Raw genomic sequence first — 17,067 nt, forward strand, 5'->3', positions numbered from 1 at the left:
TAAGTGCTGCTTTCCATCTTTGGAGATTTTATTTGATATGAAAACAGGTGGATAGAGCTGAGAGAGAAACCTGCCAGTTGTAGCTGAGGCAATGGCCAGTGGTGTAGATGAAACCATCGAGAATGAGGATGTGTTCGTGCCTAATTGACTTTCTCACATCCCACTTGAACAGTTTCCCACAACCGGTTATTATGTATAAGCTGAAGATGGTGTAACCATGCATCTCTCACTTTCCCCCACTTCCCTTGCCTCAATACTGCCCTTGTGCCTTCATGCTTTCAGGTAATCAAACACTGTCCCCTGGCCAGGCACTGGTGCAGGAGACTGAAGGCCAAGAGGGAGAACAGACCAAGGATGAAAAAAACATCATCACTCTACCTGACAGTCGCAGCTACCAGCTCAGATACAGGCACTGCATAAACTTTAGGAGGTAGAATAGAGGCAGGATCTGTATGTGGTGAGTCACCAGGCACAAGTGGGCTGAAATCAGAGTAGGGGAAAAGGATCGTATAGGTGCCAACTACCCATTGGGTGAAGCCACGCAAGTTCTGCTGTTAAGGACTCAGGTAAGGACTTTGATGGGCTATGTCATAAATTTGACCAGAAGACACCGTGGTCTTCCTTATCAGAGAGATGGTATGATGTGGGACTGTTAGGACAATGGGAATCTTGGATTGTTTTCAGTGGAATCAGAGTCAAAATGGGCGATTACAGGTAGCCCAACCAAAACATTGATGTGCTGACTGCCACACCCCTCTTTCTCCTCCTCTTTCTCCTTCTCTTCCCCTTCCATCTCCTCCTGAGGTTGTTGCCAAATCTATGGTGTGGAGAGCTGTGGCCTCATGATTGCCAAGCTGTGGAAAATGTATCACATCACCAAGAACTAGAGCATCCACTCCAGCGAACAATGGATGGCTTCTCTAGAGTGACTGAAGCAGCAAAATCTTTACTTTAGCACCTCAATTGTCTGCTTGATGATGCTTCTTGTAGTATCATGGTTCTCATTACGAATGCTGGCCATGAATGGATGGGTTGCAGAGGGCAGTCATCAGCCAGGTGCAAAGCAGAGAGCACTTGTTGTTTAGCAGCCACCTCCTAGTTTATCGTGGTGACTGCAAGTTTTCTGGAAGAGAAAACTGGCACAGAATGAACACATCAAGACTCCTGCCATGATAGCAGGCATTCACCAGCATAATGTGCTGGACGTGGTTGCACAAAAACTGCACATTGAGCAAATGGTAATCTATGCTGTTGCAGTGCATCTCAGCAGTGAAATGCGGTAGCCTTAAAGCTATGTATGTGAGTCAACGACACCCTGCACCTTGGGGAAACCCACTATCCTGGCAAAGCCAAGTGCATACTCCTACGGTTTCTCTGTTCAGAGAGAAGACAATGAAATCCCCTCTCCTGGTATATAAAGCATCTGCCACCTCCTGGATGCGGTGACAGATGGTGAACTGTAAGAGTTAGCTATGTAACCTGTTCCAGCCTGGAAGGATTACAATGCGTAGAAGTTCTGGGCAATGATCATCTCCATGCCACTGGCAGCGACATCTTCGCTCTGATTTGCAGCTGCAAGTCTGGTTCCAAGTTCGGTGGACACTTCCTTAGTGAATCACAGATGCGAAATAGACAGCTTAATTGGAGATAGGAAAAGTGCTCTCAGCAGACCCTAGCTGGATAAGATCTCCTGCTAAGTACTCATCTGTCCTCTCCCCCTCCCTCTATGAGCAGTGTCTCTTCTACTTTGATACCTCAACACTATCTCCCTCCCAAGGAGGACTGCTACTGTGGCACCCATGGTAGAATGTGGTGTGCCCACAGCCCTTGCAGTCACAACCAACACCTTCCCCACATGCAGTACCACTCCCTGCAGACACCACCAATTTTAAGCTATTCCTTTAAACACCCATTACTTCCAAAAATGCAAACAGAGCCACAGAGCCAGTATAAAGTAATGAGCAACTAACCTGCAAGCTGGATGGTGATGCCTTTAGTAGCATTGGTAAGTGGGGTCCTTTGTGCTAGTGAACACAACTTCAGCTGTGCATAATAGAGGGTGTTAACTACAGCAGCAAGGTCGGCGCTGGCATCAAATCAGCATTCAGATGCTGACAGACATCACAATCCAACTACTCTGCATACTTCCAATGCACACACATAGGGCTGAATTTTCACCTCAGCGTGCGGGCGCGCACCCGACATGCACGAGTGTGAAATAGCGCATGATAACTTCAGGCGAGCGTCCCATTGTCATCGCACACTTGCGCGATATTTTGGTAGGCGGGCGCTCGCGGAGGTCAGCAGTGTGCCCACCGACAATTAAGAGGGCTGTTAAGCTCATTAATCGATCAGTTAAATAGAACTTTTCCCTGCCCGTCCAACCTTATGGTTGGTGGGTTTGTGAATAGGCCAAGCGGCCTTTCAATTTTTGAGGAAGCTTCATCCACGAGCGGAATGAGGTTTCCGATGTTAATTAAAAATAAAATAAATGTTTTTTAGAACTCATTTGTAACATGGCCCTGCTCATGTGACAGAGTCACATAAGGGGACATGGTTTCCTTATTTTTTTAATCTTTATTTTTAATGTTATAAATCTTCAGCTCCCTGAGGCAGCTCTGTGCCTTCAGGGGCCTTTCTGTGGGCGCACTTGCGCGCACGCGCAAACTTTTGCACTTGCCCTCTTTCTCCCCCACCCCAGCAGTGCTGAGCATTGCAGTGCACAATTCACACTGACTGGCTGTTAATTGGCCCAGGCCCGCCCTCCGCGCCTGCCGGTGAGGGGAAAATCCTGCCCATAATGTCTGCACTAATGTCTTCGCCAAAATGGCATTCAGTGTTGGCTATGCCAGAAGTGGCTGGAAATGGTGCACATGCCCTCTTGCTTCCAAACTGGAGCCCATAGTGTTAGTACTGCCGGCACAGCGGAGTCGAATTTTGTGGCTGCATCTTTTGCAGCTTTCGCACTTTAGCTGATTCATTCTAACTATACTCAGTTCATTTCCTTTGCAGTAGAATCTACTTAGGCCTCTGCAATCAACAGTTCAGCATCATTCAAGACATTTTTGTAATAAAGTTGAATATTGATGCATTTAATAAGTTCATTAATTTAGGATAATCCATGTTTTATCCTTTGTAAAGGTATTGAAGATTTTAATTGAAAATTTTTGGATTGTCTGGAATTACATTGAAGTTACAACATGGTAACAGTTTGACCCAACTAATCCATGCTGATGTTCATCCTGCATAAGGGGAGTAATCCTACTCCCACTTTCCCACCAAGTACCCATATTTCTTTGTTCCCCTTTCTTTCAACCTCCTATCTAACCTATTCTTCAATCAGGGCATGGTTTCTGCTTCAGTCAGTAACTCTGGTAGTGTTTTGTACAACTTCACAGCCCAATATATTAAAAAAAACTCCTGATTGATGTTCTTGCATTTAATCCATGACCCCTTGGTCTGACATAAAGACCCTTAACTTCTATATATGTTAGGGGGTAATGATGTGAAATTGGAGTGAAAGGGCAGGACCAATTATATTGGTCCCTGCCCCTTTTCTCCCCATTGAAATTTCTGGCCTATTTGGTGATCATGCATAATATACAGAATCACAAGTGGACCAGCACATCCAAAAGGTGGAAATCCTGTCACAGAATGTCATTCTTACATGGCTGCCTGAGCATCGCTAGGCACAAAATCACCGGTATATACTTGCTGTCCCATTTTGGTTGGATGCTGGAAGCAGATGAAATAATAAAAGTTAGGGGGTTTCCTTCTGTTGTACAAAATGACTAATGAAAGTAATGGAGAACATTTTTGTTCTTTAGATCAGCCCACTAATGCTGAAACTGAGCTATGCAGTGAGTTAACAGGCACCCCAGTTGCCTACTAATGGTACCAGTTCCCACCACACACCTAATAATGCACTTGGGTCTGGAAAATGGGATTAGTTCAGGGATACATTTCACCAGTGGTTGGAAGTCTCACTCTGCCAGCTACGAGGTCTGGTCTGGATACAGAGAGACTCAATGGAAAAATGTTCAGAAAAGAGTCAACAAATGTTTATTTTATAAACATTGACATTGTAATGGAAGTAGCTACTATGAAGAATAATAAAACAGCAGCTGTTTAGGACATTACATCTCTTTTCAACACAGACTGTCCGTGACAGTATCCTTGTTGAGACGAAGTCTCATCTTCACATTGAGGATACCCTCCATCGTGTTGTGTGGCACTACCACTGTGCTAGATGGGATAGATTTCGAACAGGTCTAGCAACTCAAGACTGGGCAACCATCAGATGCCATGGGCTGTCAGCAGCAGCGGTAGAATTGTACTCAACCACAACCTGTAACCTCATGGCCTGGCATATCCCCCACTCAACTATTACCACCAAGCCAGGGGATCAACCCTGGTTCAATCAAAACTGCAGGAGAGCATGCCAGAAGCAGCACCAGGCATACCTAATAATGAGGTGTCAACCTGGTGAGGCTACAACACAGGACTATTTGCGTGCCAAACAGCATAAGCAGCAAGTGATAAACAGAGCTAAGTGATACCACAACCAACGGATCAGATCTAAGCTCTTCAGTCCTGCCACATCCAGTCATGAACGGTGGTGGACAATTAAACAACTCACTGGAGGGGGAGGCTCTACATATATCCTCAACCTCAATGATCGGGGAGCCCAGCACATCAGTGCAAAAGATAAGGCTCAAGCACTCACAACGATCTTCAGCCAGAAGTGTCAAGTAGATGATCCAACTAGGCTTCCTCTGGAGGTCTCCAGCTTCACAGATGCCAGTATTCAGTAAACTCGATTCACTCTATGTGATATCAAGAAACGATTGAAAGCACTGGAAAGGCTATGGGCCCTGACAATATTCTGGCAATAGTACTGAAGGCTTGGGCTCCAGAACTTGCCATGCTCTAGCCGAGCTGTTCCAGTACAGCTACAACACTGGCATCTACTCGGCAATGAGGAAAATTGCCCAGGTATATCCTGTACACAAAAAGCAGGACAAATCCAACCCAACCAATTACCACCCCATCAGTCTACTCTCGATCATTAGTAAAGCAATGGAAGAGGTCACCAACAGTGCTATCAAGCGGCACTTGCTTAGCAATAATCTGCTCACTGATGCTCATTTTGGGTTCCGGCAGGTCACTCAGCTCCTGACCTCATTACAGCCTTGGTTCAAACATGGACAAAAGAGCTGAACTCCAGAGGTGAGGTGAGAGTGACTGCCATTGACATCAAGGCAGCATTTGACCAAGTATGGAATCAGGGAGCTTTGGCAAAACTGGCGTCAATGGGAATCAGGAGGAAATCTCTCCGCTGGTTGGAGTCAAAGGAAGATGGTTGTTGGAGGTCAATCAACTCAGTTCCAGGACGTCGCTGCAGGAGTTCCTCAGGGTTGTGTCCTAGGCCCAATCATCTTCAGCTGCTTCATCAATGAGCTTCCATCATTAGGTCAGAAGTGGGGATGTTCACTGATGATTGCACAAATTTCAGCACCATTCGTGACTCCTCAGATAATGAAGCAGTTCATGTCCAAATGCAGCAAGACCTGGACATTATCCAGGCTTGGGCTGACAAGTGGCAAGTAACATCCATGCCACACAAGTTCCAGGCGATGACCATCTCCAACAAGAGAGAATCTAACCATTGCTCCTTGACATTCAATGGCACTACCATTGCTGACTCCCCCACTATCAACATCCTGGGTGTTACCATTGACCAGAAACTGAACTGGACTAGCCATATAAATACTGTGGCTACAAGAGCAGGTCAGAGGCTATCCACCATCTACAAGGCACAGGTCGGGAGTGTGATGGAATACTCTCCACTTGCCTGGATGAGTGCAGCTCCAACAACACTTCAAGAAGCTTGACACCATCCAGGACAAAGCAACCCATTTAATTGGCACGACTTCCACAAACATTCACTCCCTCCACTGCTGACATACAGTGGCAGCAGTGTGTACCATCTACAAGGTGCACTGCAGAACTCACCAGGGTTCCTTAGACAGGACATTCCAAACCCACAACCATTACCACCTAGGACAAGGGAAGCAGACGCTTGGGAACACCACCGTTTGGAAGTTCCCCTGCAAGCCACTCACCATCCTGACTTGGAAATATATCACAGTTCCTTCACTGTCAATAGATCAAAATCCTGCAACTCTCTCCCTAACAGCACTGTGAGTGTAGCTACATCACATGGACTGCAGCAGTTCAAGAAGGCAGCTCACCACCACCTTCTCAAGGACAATTAGTGATAGGTAATAAATGCTGGCCTAGCCATTCATTCCCTTGAATGAATATAAAAATAGTAAAGTCCTGTGATGACAGAAATGACCACCAAGCTAGGCTTTGAACTATTGATTGAAAGGCATGCCTGACTCTAGTGCCAGAGCCTGCATTAATGACTGACTAATATTCCTCAATGTAGGCCCTGCACCGATGATTGAACAATATTCTTCACTCTGGTATTAGATTCTACACTAGTGATTAATCAACATTCCTCATTCTAGTGCTTTTCTATTTTGCTAATGATGTAACATAAACTGCAGCTTAAATAAGCTTATTATAGTCAACAAAATAAATCAGTTGAGGCTCAAGTTAGTCCATGATATTGACAACCAAATATATCTTCAACATCTGACAGAAAATTACCTTCTTATCATTGTTATAGTGAAAATAAGGTGCTCAGATATGAGGCAGATCAAAAATGGCCCAGTATTACTGATGATTTTTGATAAGCTGTCAATGTTAGATAATATTTAAGATAATAAGTTAGATAATAAGTAAGAAAAACAGATTACGTTTGAAAGTAAATCATAAATATGTGAGCATATGCAATATGTCCCTGTTCAATCTGGAAAAGAAAATTTTGAGCATGTTGTTCAGTGGTTGTTTCTTACCTTGCAGGTTTTGCAGTGGTAATGTCATAATGCCTCCGGCGGCAGCTGCAGCAACCAGACCCTGGATGTTGGTTAAATTGGCAGCCGGCAGTGTGAGGACGAGGCCCTGCTGATTGCCAAGCTGACCAGCCATATTAAATGGTATGAGAATTGGCTGATTGAGGGCAGGATTGCTTGTTGGCATCACTCCTGCTACAGCTGAGGCTAGCTGTTGTGCTGTCAACAATGGCTGAAAAGAACAGAAAGAGTAATTTAGCAATTAGTATGAATATTGCCCATGTTAATGGTCACATTAGTTAATGTTTGGTCACTTTAGTGCTCACTGCCTGCCAATATCATCTTATCCGGTTAGTTTCTGATCCTTCAAATATGCCGCACTTGATTCAATATCTTCTGAAGTCTAGGCCAATGGTATACAACCCTCATGCTTGCATGACCTCCCATAGATAAGCCCCTGATCCAACAAGCAGGTGAGCAGATTTTGAGACTTGTGCTCCATGCTGGATCATTACTGTAGCAACCCAAGTCGATGTACAGCTTTTAAACATTTAAAAAAGTGTAATTCTTTAAGTTACATAGTAAGTTACAAATTAAGGCTGTAAAAAATAGTAATTTATTGAAAGGGATTAATTGACCACTGATACAGTTAATTATTGACCTTGCGCAATGAATCAACCAGCCTATGCTAATCTAACCAATTAAAAACAAGGAAGGCAGTCAGTTGTAATTGAGGCAGATTGTACCACATTCAAGCTCTGATTGGAGAACATTTGTGTTCATTCAAAGGAATCATATTGCTGAAAAATATCTACTCTTTTTAAGTTTGTAACAAGTTTGAAAATCTTTTGCTATTTAATGGGCAATTTTTATCACCTAATACATTAGAAATGATGGGCTTGTATGATCTGAGTAGAATTGATTGTGTACTTCAGTGACACTACAATGAGTAAACATGAACCCATAGATGTTGTTTACTTGGATTGCCGAAAGGCATTTGATAAGGTGGTACATCAAAGTTTGCTCACAAAATAAGAGCTCATGGTGCAGGGGTAGCATATTAGCACAGGTAGAGAATTGGTTAGCTAAGAGGAAGAAGAGAGTATGGGTAAGTGCATCATTTTTGGATTGGAAAGCTGTAACTAGTGGAGTGCTGCAGGGGCCAGAGTTGAGGCCTCTACTATTTATAATCTCTATCAATGATTTGAATGTATGATAGCTAAATTTGCCAATTAAACGAAGATAGGTAGGAAAATAAATTGTCAAGAGGAGGTAAAGAGTCAATATATGGAGTATAATGTGGGAAAATGTGAATTTGTGCACTTCAGCAGGAAGAACAGGAAAGCATTATACTATTTAAATAGAGACAGATTGCAAAACTCGGTGGTACAGAGGGATCTGGGTCTCCTGATATATGAATCATAAGAAGTTAGTATGCAGATACAACAATGATTAGAAAGGCAAATGGAATGTTGGTCTTTATTGCAAGGGGAATGGAATATAAAAATAGGGAAGCTTCACTGCAGCTGCACAGGGCCTTGGTGCAATCACATTTGGAGTACTGTGTACAGTTTTGATCTCCTAATTTGAAAAAGGATATAATTGCATTAGAAGCAGTTCAGAAAAGGTCCACTCAACTCATTCCTGGGATGAAGGGCTTATGAAGAAAAGTTGAACAGTTGGGCCTACACCACTGAAATTTAGAAAAATGAGAGGTGGTCTTATTGAACCATAAAAGGTCCTGAGAGGCTTGACTGTGTACATACCAAGAGGATGTTTCCTCTTGTGGGGGAGCCTAGAACTAGGGGGCACAATTTAAAAATATGCCAAAGAGAGTTTGCACCAAGATGTAGGTCTGCTTTACACCGCTGCTGATCCTGAAAGTCTCTGCTGTTGCTCCTTTGTAACTGACAAAACTGTGCATCTTCTTGTGGAAAGAAGAAATGGCACCCAGGAGTCCAGGAGGGGAGCCTATTTTCCAGAGTAGTTTAAAGAATCCATCTCTGCTGATGAGATTGAAGGCCTTGGTGAGACCTATGAAAGCAACGTAGTGTGGTCTACGCTGTTTGCGGCACTTCTGTTGAAGTGAGAAAATCATGTTCACTGTTGATCTGCCAGCTCTGAAACCACACTAAGACTCAGAGTAAATGTGTGATGCCAGGATCTACAAACTGGTCAAAACAGTGCAAGCAAAGACCTTCCCCATGATAATTAACAAGGAGATCCCTTGGTAATTGTTGCAGTCACTGTGATCCCCTTTGTTTTTGTACATGACTATTTTTGCATCACACATGTCCAGAGGCACAAATCTTTCCTTCCAGCAGAGACACAAAATTCCATGCAGATGTTGCAGCAGTGCCAGTTTTCCACTTTTGATGAATTCAGGTGCAATGCCATTGCTTCTTGGGGCTTTACCACTGGCAAGATGGTCAATGGCCTTGCTAAGCTCTACAATGGCAGGCTTGTTGTCCAGTTCCTCCAACGCAGGGAAGTCTGGAATAGCGCTGAGAGCTGCACAGAGTTTATGGTAGTGCTCCACCCACCTTTTCATCTGCTTGCTATGTTCAGTGATGATCATACCTATCTGCGTCTTCATGGGAGCTGATTTGGATGCTAATGGGCCTGTTGCTTTCTTGATTCTTTCATACATCCCTCTAGCACCCCAGATTCAGCAGCAGATTGCATGCTGTTGCAGAGTTTCAACTAGTAGTGATTGGTGCAGTGTCGAGCAGTCTGCTGAGTTTGATTCTGGCAGCTCCAAGAGCATCTACATTTTGTTTGCTGGGGACTGTCTCGTAGTTCACAAGGGCTCTTCTCTTGATTGTAGTACCTAGATCCATTTCAGTCTAAAAAGCCTCAACCCGTTCAATATTCCTCTGATCTCTTTTCCCTGTATGCAGATGGTATTGAGCAGATGATCCCACTTTGGCACCATGCTCCATCCTTGGGCATTGTTGTCTGAAAGAGCCTGATTGAGGATGTTGAGGGACTCCTGGGTCCTTTCTGGGTCAGGTGGTATGGCAAATGTTGATTCAAGGGTGACCTTTCTTCTTGGAGTGGTATAGTTTCCTTGGCTAGAACCTGACTTTGCTACACATCAGGGAGTGGTCAGTGTCACAGCTAGTGCTGTGATAGCTACAAGTAATGAGGACACTGTTGAGGGCGGTATATCAGGTGATGATGAGATCTAGCTGGTTCCAGTGATGTGATCTTGGATATCTCCAGGATATTTTATGGCATAGATTGGTTTGGAAATAACTGTTTTTATTAATTCTTTCATGGGATGTGGGTGTCGCTGGCAAAGTCAGCATTTGTTGCCCATTCCGAATTGCCCTTGAACTGAGTGGTTTGCTAGGCCAATTCAGAAGGCAGTCAAGAGTCAACCACATTACTGTGGTTCTGGAGTCACATGTAGGCCAGACCAAGTAAGAGCAACAGATTTCCTTTCCTAAAGGATATTTGATGGGCTTTTATGACAATCGATGATAGTTGTCATGATCAGCATTACTGAGACTAGCTTTCAATTCCAGATTTTATTAATTGAATTAAAATTCCACCAGCTTTTGTGTGGTGGGATTTGAACCACATTCCCTGAGTATTAGTCCAGTGACATTACCAATACGCCACTATCTCCCCGAATTGTTTGTCACATAGAGTCCATGGTAGCAGCATAGCTCTAGCAACTGCTGTCTATTTTCGTTCATCTTGTTGATTGCCTGGTGAGCTATGCACATTGACTAAGCTGTGTAGTTGGTATCCACCCTTGCATTGAAGTCTCCTAGGAGGTACAGTTCCGCGGTGCTGGGAATTCTGCTGATGGCAGTGTCAAGTGCCCCACAGAATTGATCCTTGGCACATGGAATGGAGATAAGCGTCGGGGCATAGATGCACATGACCTTAACGGGGCCTGCGCCTCTTGGTAAATGAAGAATAAAAGTTTCTCTGAGCCTTCTGTGGGGGATTCAGCCATTCTTTTACTGCAAAACCAACTCCAAGTTCACCTGTTGCCTCTTGGGTTTTTCCCTGCCAGAAGAACGTGTAGCGTTTCTCTTTAAGGGATCTACTTTGAATGAGCCAATTTTCTTGCAGTTCAGCAATGTCCACATTGATCCTTGTAAGTTCTCAATCAAAGCTGGTTTTCATGCATCTTCAACCTACAGAAGGTCATTGGCAAGACAAAATTGCATGGTCCTCACATTCCAGCTTGTGATGCAAAATACTAATGTCTTCTTTGTTGAGTTGGATGCCAGAGGTGAGGTGAGAGTGACTACCCTTGACACCAAGCCAGCACTCGATCGAGTGTGGCATCAAGGAGCCCTAGCAAAGCTGGAGTCAATGGGAATCGGGGGAAAACTCTCTGCTGGTTGGAGTCATACCTAGCGCAAAGCAGGATGGTTGTGGTTGCTGGAGGTCAGTCATTTCAGTTCTAAGACATCATAGCAGGAGTTCCTCAGGGTGGGGTTCTAGGCTTAGCCATCTTCAGCTGCTTCAACAATGACCTTCCTTCCATCATAAGGTCGGAAGTGGGGATCTTCACAGAAGATTGCACAATGTTCAGCACCATTCGCGACTCCTCAGATACTGAAGTAGTCCATTTCCAAATGCAGAAAGACCTGGACAATATTCAGGCTTGGGCTGACAAGTGGCAAGTAACACTTGCACCACACAAGTGTCAGCTAATGACCATCTCCAACAAGACAGAATCTAACCATCACCCCTTGACATTCAATGGCATTACCATCGCTGAATCTCCCACTATCAACATCCCGGGTGTTACCATTGACCAGAAACTGAATTGGACTAGCTATATAAATACTGTGGCTACAAGAACAGGTCAATGGCTAGGAATCCTGCAATGAGTAACTCACCTCCTGACTCCTCAAAGCCTGAGTGCCAAGGCACAGGTCAGGAGTGTGTTGGAATATTCACCACTTGCCTGGAAAAGTGCAGCTCCAACAACACTCAAGAAACTTGACACCATCCAGGATAAAGCAGCCTGCTTGATTGACACCCCTTCCACAAACATTCACTCCCTCCACCACTGACGAACAGTGGCTGCAGTGTGTACCATCTACAAGATGCACTGCAGAAACTCACCAAGGCTCCTGAGGCAGCACCTTCCAAAGCCACAACCACTGCCATTTAGAAGGACAAGGGCAGCAGATAGATTGGAACAACCACCACCTGGAAGTTCCCCTTCAAGTCACTCACCATCCTGACTTGGAAATATATCGCCATTCCTTCACTGTCACTGGGTGAAAATCCTGGAACTCCCTCCCTAACAACACTGTGGGTGTACATACAGCACATGGACTGCAGAGGTTCAAGAAGGCAGCTTACCACCACCTTCTCAAGGGCAATTAGGAATGGGCAATAAATGCTGGCCTAGCCAGTGACACCCACATCCTGTATATGAATATAAAAAATGAGTTTGTCTTGCCTGGTGCATAGATTAGCAAGCTGTTTGTCGAGAGATGACTCTAAGCTTCAAGCACCCATTGAAGCAAGGAGGCCGTGCAGGACAGCGCTGAACTGAATGTTGGGTTCCCTAGCTTGAGGCAGGCGGTAGCTATCCAATAGGATGTGATGATCTCTCCCTCTTGGACGTAAGCCCTGGCACTCGTGCTCTACACCGATCGGGAAAGAGCATATAACTGTTGCTTCCTGTGTTGTGCCAACATAAATCACAAAGCTGGAGTGCTCTCTCCAGTGCGCTGGCCTGGGCAAATATTATGGAGACTCTGAGTTGCCCAAGCATCAGGAGCCCCCTCTCAGCAGTGCCAATATTGTCCAAAGGAAAGGATGAAGCTACTACTATTTGGTATCAGCTTTGCTGTAGGAGTTGTCGGAAAGCTATCTGATAGATGACAGATTTCTGCCTAAGGGATACCACTCTGGGTTTTCTGTCAGGGTTTACTCCCTCAGCCTCCTTCTCTCCCAAGACACTCACAAGGTAGTGGGGCTATTTGCCCATAGCCGGGGTCTGATTCTTGGGCACCAGGGCTTAACCACACACCAGTGGGCCTGTATGCCATGTGTCTGACGGCCATGTCCCCTCTGAGTCCCCTGTAGTTTTGCCTAGGTCTGTGGGGTACCCACGGGGGTACACGAATAGTGTTTGCTTATGAAGAGGCTATGTGCCGGTGGGAGAGGCTTATGCACTCGGCTGTCTTTTTGCAATAGTTGTACAGCTAGTAAGCAGTGCAAGCTGAAAGCAAGAGATGACAAGCAGACTAACCACATCGCACCACTGACTACGCTAACACACTTGACGCATCACATCAACTGAAGACATACCGGAAAAAGCAGCACTCATTAAAAATTTCCTATTAATTGACACCTCTTATCAAGGCATTGAACTTCACAATAGAAACATAGAAAATAAGAGCAGCAGTAGGTCATTCAGCCCTTCAAGCCTGTTCTGCCATTCAAAATGATCATGGCTGATCCTCTATTTCAACCCCATGCACCCGCTCTCTCCCCATACTCCTTGAAGCCTTTAGAGTCTATCTATTTCCTATACTCAGTGACTTGGCCTCCAGAACCTTCTGTGGTAGAGGATTCCACAGGTTCAGCACCCTATGAGTGAAGAAGGTTCTCCTCATCTCAGTCCTAAATGGCCTACCCCATATCCTGAGACTACGACCCCTTGTTCTAGACACTCTCAACCAGAGGAAATATCATCCCTGCATCCAGTCTGTCCATCCCTGTCAGAATTTTATATGTTTCAATGAGATCCCCTCTCACTCTTCTGAACTCCATGAATACAGGCCTAGTCAGCTCAATCTCTCCTCATACGACAATCCTGCTGTCCCAGGAATCAGTCTGGTGAACCTTTGCTGCATTGTCTCCATGGCAAGAATATCCTTTCTTATGTAAGGAGACCAAAACTGCACACCATACTCCACGTGTGGCCTCACCAAGGCCCTGTACAGCTGCAGTAAGATATCCTTGCTCCTGTACTCAAATCCTCTTGCTATGAAGGCCAACATACAATTTGCCTTCTTAACTGCTTGCTGGACCTGCATGTTTGCTTTCAGTGGCTGGTGTACAAGGACACGCAGGTCCCTTTGTACATCAACATTTCCCAATCTATCACCATGCAAATAATACTCTGCCATTCTGTTTTTCCCACCGTAATGGATAACCTCACACTTATCCACATTATATTGCATCTGCATTATATTTGGCCACTTACTCAGCTTGTCTAAATCCCCTGAAGTCTCCTGACATCCTCCTCATCACTCACATTCCCATCTGGTTTTGTGTCATCAGCAAACTTGGAAATATTACATTTGGTTCCCTCATTCAAATCATTTATATCTATTGTGAATAGCTGGGGCCCAAGCACTGATCCCTGCGGTACTCCACTAGTCACCGCCTGCCACTCCAAAAAAGACCCATTTATTCCTACTCTGTTTCCTGTCTGTTAACCAATTCCCAATCCATGCCAATATATTACCCCCAATCCCATGTGCTTTAATTTTGCACACTAACATCTGAAAATCCAAATACACCACATCTCACAGATCCTCCCTTATCTATTCTGCTAGTTACATCCTCAAAAAACTCCAGTAGGTTTGTCAAACATGATTTCCCTTTCATACATCCATGCTGACTTTTTCTAATCCCATTGATATTTTCTAAGTGTCCTGTTACCACATCCTTTATAATTGACTCTAGCATTTTCCCTGGCCGGAATTTTCCAGCCCCTCACACTGGCGGGATCTTCTGGTCCCGCTTATGTAAACGGAGATTTCAATGGCTTGCTGGCCCCACTGCAGGGGAACCCACCATGGGAGGGCTGGAAAATTCAGGCTCCACTACTGATGTTAGGCTAACCAGTGTGTAATTTCCCTTTTTCTCCCTCCCTCCTGTTTTCAATTGTGGGGTTACATTTGCCACCCTCCAATCTGCTGGGACTGTTTCAGGATATATAGAATTTTAGAAGATGACAACCAACACATCTACTATTTCCACGAGCACCTCCTCTAGTACCCTGTAGATTATCAGGCCCTGGGGATTTATAGGCTTTCAGTCCCACTAATTTCTACTGCACTATTTTTTTCAGTGATACTAATTTCCTTTAATTCCTCCTACTCAATAGAGCCTTGGTTCCCTAGCATTTCTGGGAAGTTATCTGTGTCTTCCTCCGTGAAGACAGAACTAAGGTAGCTGTTTAATTGCTCTGCTATTTCCTTGTTCTTTATTACAAATTCTCCCATTTCGGACTGTAAGTGACCTACATTTGTCTTCACTAATCTTTTTCTTTTTACATACTTATAGGAGCTTTTACAGTCTGCTTTTATGTTCCTTGCAAGTTTACTCTCATACTCTATTTTTCCCCTCTTAATCGATCCCTTGGTCCTCCTTTCTTGAATTCTAACTGCTCCCAATCCTCAGGCTTGCTACTTTTTCTAGCAACGTTATATGACACCTCTTTGAATCTAATACTATTCTTAATTTCTTTTGTTAGCCATGGTTGGGCTGCTTTTCCTGTTGTGTTGTGCCTGAAAGGAATGTATAACCATTGCAATGCATGCATTCATTCCTTAAATATTAGCCATTGCCTATTGTGAGAATGGATGTTATTTTTAAAAATATTTTTGGAAAATATTGTGCTATTCTGTGTAGAAGGCTGTGTGTCTGCGTGTAAATGATTTAATTAAGCTGGGGAAAGGTTACTAGAAGGCAGGAGGTTTAAAACATGAAAGGGTAGAGGTGTTAGGTCAGAGGTACTAGTGGATAGGTTGGATCTAACACTTGCATTTTTAGATAAGTTGAGAGTTTGTTTGAATATCAAAGGGAAGCCAGAGGTAACAAGAAACATGTTTGCACTCTGCAGTAGTTCAATAGATAAATAGAAGAGGGTATATTACATGTTATTGACCCGAAAGCAGAGACAAAATAGAAATATGAAAGGTTTTATGTTTGGAAGGATTTAAGTTTCAAAGAGGTGTGAGAATAATGGAACCTGGGATGAAAGGGAGAAAACAATATTTTAGAGTTACTGTGGAAAGTTTAAGGTGGCTGTTGGCTGTGAGTTGTGAGCTGTTAGCTGTAGATATGGGCTATTGGCTATGTGAGGAAGATCTCCTGGAAATAGCTCTAGGCTGGGAGAAGATGCAACTTGAATCAGCCATCCAGTCAAGCCAGAAAAGTCTTGGGCTGCAAAAAGCAGTCTTGTTCTGAAGTTTTGGATTTCCACAGTAGAATGGGAGAGAGTTTAAGAGATCATGTGGTATACCTTTATTAAAGCTACAGCAGTTTGACTTGGGTAACATCATTGGATTTTTATAGTTAAATATCTATAAGGGAGTATTGCCTGGAAGGTGTTTACTTATGGGTCTGACCAAGTAGAGAGTCTTTTTGGGGGAATGTGTCTTAAGGATAATTTTAGCTGTGTAACTGTCACCTTGTGTGCTTAAGCTTTCTTTTCTTCTGGTTATCAAAACTTTTGTTTTTAATTTTTAAAATCCCAAAGATGTTACTGGACTTCTTGCTGCTAAGATCAGTACATTTTCTTTTCATTTTCAAAATACAAAAAAAAGGGTATGGCCAGTAAGTCAAGTTTCCCTCAGGGATTTGGTTTGTGCAACAATTAATATCTGCTATGGTCATAACACTATTCACCATTATGCCTTTTAATGAAGTTCCCCAATCTATTGTAGCCAACTCACCCCTCATACCTTTGTAGTTTCCTTTGTTTAGATTTAGGACCCTAGTTTTGGATTGGATTACTTCATTTTCCATCCTAATGAAGAATTCTATCATGTTATGGTCACTGTTCCCTAAAGAACCCCTCACAACCAGATTATAAATTGACCCCTTCTCATTGCACAATAACAAATCTAGGATAGCCTGTTCCCTAGTTGGTTTCTTGACTTACTGGTCTAAAGGACCATCTCAAACATGCTCCAGGAATTCATCCACCACAGTATTATTGCTAATTTGGTTTGTCCAAATTAAAGTCACCCATGATTACTGTTGCACCCTTGTTACATGCATCTCTAATTGCTGTTTAATGTCATCCCCTACCTTACCACTGCTGTTTGGAGGACTATAGACAACTCCCACTAATGTTTTCTGCCTCTTGTTCCTTCTTAGCTCCACTTAGACTGATTCTACATCTAGATTTTCTGAG

At 43.9% G+C, this 17,067-nt stretch overlaps 1 protein-coding gene across 1 annotated transcript in view; it reads right to left on the minus strand.

Moving 5' to 3' along the window:
* The window catches only part of pou6f2 (POU class 6 homeobox 2), an 821,005-nt gene that overhangs the window by 447,248 nt on the left and 356,690 nt on the right, over nt 1-17,067 (minus strand). Inside the window, exon 5 of the mRNA XM_078540141.1 lies at nt 6,927-7,155. Coding sequence (XP_078396267.1) covers nt 6,927-7,155 — 229 coding nt within the window. The remainder of the gene's footprint in view (nt 1-6,926; nt 7,156-17,067) is intronic.

This window comes from Cetorhinus maximus, chromosome 4, assembly GCF_964194155.1.
Source record: "Cetorhinus maximus chromosome 4, sCetMax3.hap1.1, whole genome shotgun sequence".
In the NCBI taxonomy this organism is placed as follows: domain Eukaryota; kingdom Metazoa; phylum Chordata; class Chondrichthyes; order Lamniformes; family Cetorhinidae; genus Cetorhinus; species Cetorhinus maximus.